The 9,046-nt window shown below is 37.4% G+C and overlaps 1 protein-coding gene across 1 annotated transcript in view; it reads left to right on the top strand.

Moving 5' to 3' along the window:
• LOC107694150 (thyrotropin-releasing hormone-degrading ectoenzyme) overlaps positions 1-9,046 on the top strand; it is a 114,589-nt gene that overhangs the window by 2,102 nt on the left and 103,441 nt on the right. The window contains exon 2 of the mRNA XM_016493755.1: positions 3,376-3,649. Coding sequence (XP_016349241.1) covers positions 3,376-3,649 — 274 coding nt within the window. The remainder of the gene's footprint in view (positions 1-3,375; positions 3,650-9,046) is intronic.

Genomic DNA, 9,046 nt, shown 5'->3' on the forward strand with positions numbered 1-9,046 from the left:
ATAAATAAATGTTCACCTTTTATTGGTATTTAGCCTTCATACAAACAAGAAATGTGAAATCACTGTCAAATAAATCTCAGACTCTCATTAATATTAATATTAATATTTTTTACTTCAAACTATAGGCTAACATACCAGTCAAAAGTTTTTGAACAGTAAGATTTTTAATGTTTTTTTTAAAGAAGTATCTTCTGCTTACCAAGCCTGCATTTATTTGATCCAAAATACAGCAAAAACAGTAACATTTTTAATTGTGATTTATTCGTGTGATTTCCAAGCTGATTTTTTAGCATCATTACTCCAGTCACATGATCCTTCAGAAATCATTCTAATATGCTGATTTGCTGCTCAAAGACATTATGATGTTGAAAACAAATGAGTAGATTTTTTTCAGGTTTCTTTGATGAATAGAAAGTTCAGAAGAACAGCATTTATCTGAAGTAGAAATCTTTTGTAACATTATAATCTTTTTGATCAATTTAAAGCACCCTTGCTAAATAAAAGTATTATAAATAAAATAAAATCGCAGCGCTAAATAAAATTTCTATAATTTTCTGAAGACGGTCCTTTCCCTTCAGATATACATTCATATAAAACACCCGCGCCGCGTTTAGATTTTGAAACATGCAGTGCTCATGTTTATTCAATGAAATCAAACGCCACAAATAAATCAATGTATGGGAAACACTGGTAATGTATATCGAAATATCGGAAATGTGCTTACAAATCATATCACCGTTATTGAAAAAAATATATATCACGACACATATTGATATTGAATTATTGTCCAGCCCTACTTACACCAAAATCTAATAATTTCAGTAGCAATGTTTGCTACTTCGAAACCATCATTAATGAATAAGGCATCATCTTAAAAAATAGGGTGTAATACATCTTATAACAGCAACCGCTGCGTTTTAGTTGAAACTCTGGTTGCCATAATTAAATGCATACGTTTTGTGAGATTGTCTTTATTGCCATTCTCACAAATGCTTCTTAACATTGTATTGTCACAGGGACATGTGATGTGCAGATGTCAGGATGTCAGTAAAGTGTCAAGTACAACATGGAAGTGATAAGTTTTACAAACACAACTGCCAAGGCTAAAAATGTTGCTGTTTTCCAAATATTATTACAGCATGTGTTAAAATGAACAAGATATAATCTCTGGTTCTTCATTCATAATATTCACATTCAGGTTACGGTTGAGAACTGAGTAGGCAGTTCACCTGTAACTCTAACACTACTGTCTGCATGTAATTTGCACTGTCTCTGTCTCAGACAGTCACTGTTCCTCGCTGTTTAGGGAGGTCAGAGGTCATGTAGATCTGAATAAACACTAGTCAAATCTCTGGGTACTGAAGTCACAGCTGTGTCTGACGCGACGCTCAACGATTCATTTACTGTCAGACACTGAGACGTGACCGTGGGAAGTTTTCCAGCACAGTGCTAAATATGCACACAGAGTTAGATTTACATTAAAATTACCTGCAGCATTATCTTAACTATTTATAGTTATTACTATAATGCATCAATATATAAAATGTGAGATTAGACAGTTGGGTTTAGGTGTTCAGTTGAAATGTGCTAGTGTTTACACTAAGGCAACCCATTTTAATTTTTGAAAACCGCCAGATCACTCAATATCTGTTATTCAGCTCTTTATGTTGAGCCTTTGATTATCAGAAGCTCATATATGTAGTAATTATAGTGTCTTACAGCCATTTACATCCTCATATTCAGAGTGATTTCAGCTAGACAACACTCAGTATTTCTTGTTTTCTGGCTTCTGACTCTTTGTCCTCTGAGGGAAAAATGGCTCATGTTTGAATCTTTGCCCCAGGTTTTCCTGCATTTGAGACATGTTTAAACCTTGTTTTACCCTGAAGGGATCGCTTTCATGGACACACTTCATAAACCCTTTGTCCATCCTCCAGTTGCCTTTCTGTCTTGGCAATAACTGCTGGACTTCTTCCTGCTTTCAGCTGCAAAACAGCATGTCAACGGCTCAGTGTAACGTTTCTTTAACAACCCCATTTTTGATTCAGCACAAAGTGAGGTGTTGATATTGTGAGGTCCATTGAAGAGCACGTTTGAGATAAATTCAGCACGCTGATGTCCAGACAGCGTCCCGCAGCAGCTCTGAGCTCCACAGGCTGTGAAGATCATTGAGTTTAGTGTAATCAGCGCCTGCTGGCTGCTCGTACATTCGTGAACGCTGAACGGCGGGGATCTCGCAGGATTGAGAAAATACCTGTGTTTATGTAGTTAGACCTGGCCACATGAACCGTGTTGTTGGTTCACTTCAAACCGACATCTGATCATCTGGTGTTTTTTGGAGATTTATCAGTTTTTGCTTCATCCTTCACACATTTTCAGGTACAGCCGTGTCACATTAGACAACAAACTCAAACGCCTCCATGTGTATCGCTGCAGGGATTTTCACTCTGACATCCCTGTAGAATCTCCTCCTGTGTGTCTGTCAGTCGTCTGATTTATCATCACCTCCTGCCTGTGTCTCAACTGTTCTCTTTAAATAGTGTAAAGATGTTTAAATGGTACTAGCATCTATAAATATCGGAATGAATGGGAGGTAAACAGATGGGACATTATAGACTCATTATACATTGCTACTGCATGAATGGCTGCTAATGAGAGTAAAAAGTTGTGATAGAAATGCAGGAGCAGAAAACCCTCCGCCCCCGTCTGCTGGTCATGCTGTGGGTGGTCAAAGCCAAATCTCCCTGTGAGTCGGGCTTTAATGTCCATTAATGCAGCTTTCTGGAATGCAGCTCACTGCTTTTCTTGCTCTCTAACTTTGATAGAAAACTTCCAAGACTGTTTGTAGTTTAGACTTATAATGGTATTGAGACTCAGATGTGATTCTGATGTGGTAAATGTGTAGATTATTAATGATTCACTTAAAATTCACCAATCCAACTACATGTAAGATGAATTTGACAGCTTTTTATTATTTCCTTGTCGTCTAAATTGGTTCACGCTGTCAATTTGTTGACTAATGCTGTCACAGATGGGTTTAATGTTTACAGCTGTGACAGATATATCATTATTTCTGTGTAGTAATTCTGGTGTGATTTATTATATGTCGACATTTGATGTGATTTAGTTGCTGTGGTTCAAAAAGCTGTAAAAAGTTTTGTCCATCTTCACACCAGGAAGCTCTTTAGTGTGATAAAAATTCACAGCGATGAGTTCAGAGATGGCAGTCAGAGCTAATTTGAATTCAGGAAAGTCATGTGACAGCCAGTTTAATGAAGTCCAGACTCCTGAGCTACTTAAATAGCATAAATTGTTCCAGACATTTCTTTCACCTTACCTCTCTCTCATGTTCTCATTGCTGGTGTTATTCTGCAGGTTTCTCGCGGTGACGCAGTTCTCACCGACTCATGCTAGAAAGGCCTTCCCGTGTTTCGACGAGCCCATCTATAAAGCCACATTCAGAGTGAGTCTGAAACACGAGAGCTCGTATCAGTCGCTGTCTAACATGCCAGTGGAGGCCTCGACGTCTGACGAGGACAGATGGGTGACCAACCATTTCTCCAGGACGCCCCGCATGTCCACGTACTACCTGGCCTGGGCCGTGTGCAACTTCACCTACAGAGAAGCAGTTACAGACAGTGGAGTTGTGGTGAGTCGCATTTAAAGCCCCTAAACCTCAAAGTTAGAAACAGTAAACTGAGATTTTATTATTCCACAACTGCAGTGACCCTTACTTGATTTAAAAGGTTCGTTTGTCACTTCTTGGGTCTGCTGGGGAAATTTTAGACACCTCTTTGTTGGCTCGTTTATATCTTTTTGGTAGTGTATGAGTACATATATTTAATTAAATACTGAAAAGTATTGATAAAACAGTTTAGTCTAATTAGAAATTGATTACCCAATATTTGCGCAAGCTATGCTTTTTTGTTCATTAGCATATTGAATAGCTTAGCAACATGATAACGTCTCATTTGTAGAACGCTATTGTTTATATACTGTAGTTGAGGGTCCATCTCGTTTAGGATGCTCCCTTAAAAGGCATCTGCCAAGACAGCAGGCTTCGGAACAGAGCTTTTATCTTGCTCACAGTGGATATGTTTATATGAAGCTTACTGTAAGTTTATATAGTCAATATAATGGTTACACAGTGGATGTGCTGTAAATGGAAAGGGTTGTTTCCACTAACATTAGTCCAGTGTCTACAACGTCATATAATTGCTTTTAAAAGGATAGTAGTCATGTGCAACAAACATTCACTTATGCTCGTGTCCAGGATTGTGTTCATGACAAACTCTTCTAGGTTTTATATATCACATGAACTTGTTTTATGTGAAGTTTAGCCATTAAGACAATATTTGCTGTATCACTTTCATCACATGCACTTAAATGTTATTTTTTTGGCACTGAATCATCACAGTCTAAGCGGCATCATCTGTCTGCCAACAGAGAGACATGGTTTATGCGCCGTGTTACTGATATCATCCTCAGTCAAAGCCCTGTTGTCATATTAGACACTTCCTGACGGCTTCCTCAGTGGTTCCTGCTGCGTGCCCTTGGCCGGCCTCCTCCTCATATTAGTGTAATTACTCTGATCTCCTTCAGCATGACCGCGCTCTCCTTTATATCACTGCTGGCTGTAGTGTGTGCTTCTATCTGGGGCACTTATACCCACACTGCGGCTTGTAGCGGTTAGCCACGCGCTAGCATCCCCCATCAATCACATTAAAGCGGCAGGTCAGCCCCCTCGCACCATTCATCATAAAGATTCGGCTGTGTGGAGCAAGAGGAAAGATCGTGGGAGAGGAACGTTGCAGAGGAGAGTGGAGTTATTACTCGGGGGTTTATGGGGAAATACTGATCTACCACACACACACACGTGTAAAAATCACATCAGACTCTGCAGCAGTTGGTTGGTCGTAATATATTACAGGTTTTAAGGCTTTAGATGAGGGGTCTCAAACCCAAATTACCTGAGCCAGGTGGTGTTCTCCATTGGGGGGCAGTTGAATAGAGTTACTTTGGGTTATTGCAACAATGAATTTTAACTATGTACATTTATTGCCACAGTTACACAGTTATTGATGCATTCGACTCATCTTTTCCTCACATCCAGCATAATGCTCCGCATGTTTAGTAGAGTAATGATGCCTGAGATTATGTTTCCTGAGAACCGCAGGCTTATTTGTTGTCGTCATCTAACCTACAGCTGTGTCTTTATATTTGTACTTTAGGATTTAATGAGCCATGATGAAAAAAAAAAATATTAGGCTACTGTTTAACAATCCTTTACAGTAAAATAAGTACATAAGTCCAAACAAAAATGCAAAAAATGAAAAATGATTAGTGAGATGGGTTTAAGGATAAACTAATAACAACAGAAGTGCCGTTTGGAACTTTTTTATGGCCTGTTATCTCTATATTAATGACAAAATTGCATACTATTCATAATACTATTCACTACACATGCACATAATTGTGCAGGATTCATTAGTGTGTTTTTCCTGAAGAAAAAAGGTTTGTTGTCATAATCTTTCATCCAAATGTAATAATTCTGTCTGCCTCTGAAATTGCTTTTCTTGTAATGTAAACGAGGTTGCATAGGTGGAGAAAAATAACAACATCCAGTAATATTATAGCCCAACATGTTTCCATCCATTTGTTCAATTAAAACCTGATGGATAGAACCAAGTTTCACTTGTTTTGTTTGTTTATTGTCTCTGTTTGCTTACATTCTTTTTTTCTTTTAAGTGCATTAATTTGTTTTTGTTTGTTTATTGGTTGTTTGGATGTTGGTTTTGTTTGTTAATGGTTGCATTTGGGTTATTGTTCTTTTTAGATCTTGGTTCTGTTTTAAATGTTGTGTTTGTTTTTGGCTCTGCTTGAGTGTTTGGTATTTGGTTCTGTTTGAATGTTGGCTTTGTTTATGTCTTGGTTCTATTTGTTTAATGGTTTTGTTTAGATTTTGGTTCTGTTAGTTTAAAAGTTTTTTGTTTGTTTGTTTTTGACTCTTTAGTGTTTGGCATGTTTGTTTTTGGTTCTGTTTGTTTGTTGGTTCTGTTTAAATATTGGCTCTATTTGTTTAATGGTATTGTTTGGATCATTGTTCGGTTAATTGAAAGATTTTATTTGTTTGTGCATTGTTGGCTTTGCTTGGGTCAGGGTGTTTGGCATGTTTGTCATTTAGTTCTGTTTGGATGCTCTTTTTAGTTGTATTTGTTTGTTTAATGGTTTTGTTTTGATGTTTGTTTTGTTACTTAATACCTTTTTTCTCTCTCTTTTCACTTGGGTATTGTTTATTGGTTCTGTTTGTTAAATTATTTTGTTTGGATCTTTGTTTGGTTTTTCTATGCTTGGGTGTTTGGTATGTTTGTTTATTGGTTCTGTTTGTTAATTAGTTCTGTTTGTTTGTTGGGTCTGTTTGGGTGTTGGACAGCTCATTCAGTTTGATGGGAATTTAAGTGGTTCAGCTCATTGGTTTAGAGGTGCTTCGTTTGGCTACAGTCTTAAACATTCCCTCACAAAATCTACTCCATTAACATGAACATAACTGCTAATTGTTGATTTTTATTGGTTGTTCTGCTGTAAAATCAGATTGTAACTTGAATGCTCCATTAAGACTAATATAACTTGCAATTTTGAATTAATTAAATTTAACTGTTATGTTCCGTTTCTCACATTATGTCCAGTTATGACCAAACCATTTCAGATACAACCCTATATGCTCTGCAACCTCTGGCAGTGATGTCTAAGCCACAGAAAAATGTATTTCTCGAACCAGACAGTAAATAATCGTGCCGTCTGTGTCCCGCTCTCCAAAATGATTTGAAGCCTGAGCTTGGATCGTTTGTTTAATCATGGATCGTTTCTCTTTACCAGCCTACAGGGTTTAGTCAACCTGCTGCTGTGTGTGAATAATGCTGAGTCTTCATCATCACACACATCTGTTTTGGTGAACGTGACCTTTGTTTCGCCTGTATTGACCATTGGACTCTCTCTAGTGCGTCACGTATTACAATTTGACCCTCAGGCCCTTCAGACTCATGATTTCTGACAAATAAAAATACTAACACTCAACAGAGTTTCCCTTTCTGACCAGGTGTAATTTGAATTATTTAAACTGCTAAAATAAGAGAAAGAGGTTAATTAATTAATATAAAGCAGCATATTTCATTCATAACTGCAGCCATTATTAAATTCACTGGTTTAGTGTCAGTCAGTTTTTATTTACTGTATCTTATCATTAAAATGTTCTTGCAATATCTAATCAAAATGCAACACCACTATACTAAATATGCTTATTACATATTCATGAAATTACTCAGAATGATCAAAAAGCATGTTTAGTGCATTTACTGGACAAAATCATGATTTTAGCTGTAGAATACAAATGCCTTGAAACGTCTATGTCAGTTTCAAAATTAAAATATCCATTATACCAGCATGAATGTCCATCCTGATCCAGGCTGAATTATTCTGATTTGATTCTGGTTGAGCTGTTAAACCAGACTAAATGGTCTACACAACACAAGCTAGTGACTAGCTAGATGTTCTAACAAGGAATCAAATTGTGTAAAACTAGAAAATCATTTAGGGAAATGAATTGTAAAGCACCTGAAGTATCTGACACAGTCAAACATATATAGAATAATAACTCAACAGGTTGTTAATATCAGGTCAAGTGCTGAATGTGTTGACTGAAGCTTAATTTTTTCATCAGAAAGAGCTTGTTAGTGGATCAATGTTGGAGAGACTCTCTATTAAAGTTCAATTAACCCCATTTAAGTCTCTGTCAAGCTGCCTTCAACAAAACCAAACAAACAAACAAATGAAGCAGTCAGATTGAACAATCTCCACACCGGCTGATTAATGAAGCATCTCTTGATTGTCAACTTGAACGCTTTGTCTAATTACAGGTTGTTTTAAAATCACGTTGATTTGATTTAACTTTGAATCATTTCCACAGCCCTACGTGCCGCCCATTCATCTTTATATCAGACACAGAGCTGATCGATACACCAGCAACATGTGAGGTAAACAACACATAATTCAATGTGCATTGCTGCCAGGCTCTGAAACAAAGCCTTTCCTGCTGCTTGTTTTGCACTGTAACTCTGTTAGTGTAGGAGGACATTCATTCTGACTAGATGGATGCCCGTTCAGAAAGCCGTGCCGTGCATCAACCTTCAGCTAAAAGAGTCCAAGATCATTTTTACTGTGGGAATATACAGTGGGTACGGAAAGTATTCAGATCCCCTTAAATTTTTCACTCTTTGTTATATTGCAGCCATTTGCTAAAATCATTTAAGTTAATTTTTTTTCCTCATTAATGTACACACAGCACCCCATATTGACAGAAAAACACAGAATCGTTGACATTTTTGCAGATTTATTAAAAAAGAAAAACTGAAATATCACATGGTCCTAAGTATTCAGACCCTTTGCTCAGTATTTAGTAGAAGCACCCTTTTGATCTAATACAGCCATGAGTCTTTTTGGGAAAGATGCAACAAGTTTTTCACACCTGGATTTGGGGATCCTCTGCCATTCCTCCTTGCAGATCCTCTCCAGTTCTGTCAGGTTGGATGGTAAACGTTGGTGGACAGCCATTTTTAGGTCTCTCCAGAGATGCTCAATTGGGTTTAAGTCAGGGCTCTGGCTGGGCCATTCAAGACAGCCTTCGGCTAAAAGAGTCCAAAATCATTTTTACTGTGGGAATATATTTCCCACAGAGCCACACCTCACACACTTTCCCTCTCACACTTTCTCTCTCACATGCATATAATAGTTCAGAATAATGCAAATGCTTTGTCTTTGCTTTTTCATGGAAATCTAATTTGTTTCCAAAGACAAATGTGTAAAATGCTATTTTATCAAACAGCTGGCTTACAACTGATGGAAATAAGCAAATTTTAAACATAAATGTATGAAGGAGTTTTCAGCAGCTACAGCCCAATAAGATTATGGTTTATGAAAGTGCAGGCAGTTCATTTAAAGGTGCCATAACTCCAGTAGAACAGGCTGCCTACTTTTCAAGTGGCCGTGGTTC

The sequence above is a fragment of the Sinocyclocheilus anshuiensis genome, unplaced genomic scaffold (assembly GCF_001515605.1).
Source record: "Sinocyclocheilus anshuiensis isolate Anshui unplaced genomic scaffold, SAMN03320099.WGS_v1.1 scaffold1003, whole genome shotgun sequence".
Taxonomy (NCBI): Eukaryota; Metazoa; Chordata; class Actinopteri; order Cypriniformes; family Cyprinidae; genus Sinocyclocheilus; species Sinocyclocheilus anshuiensis.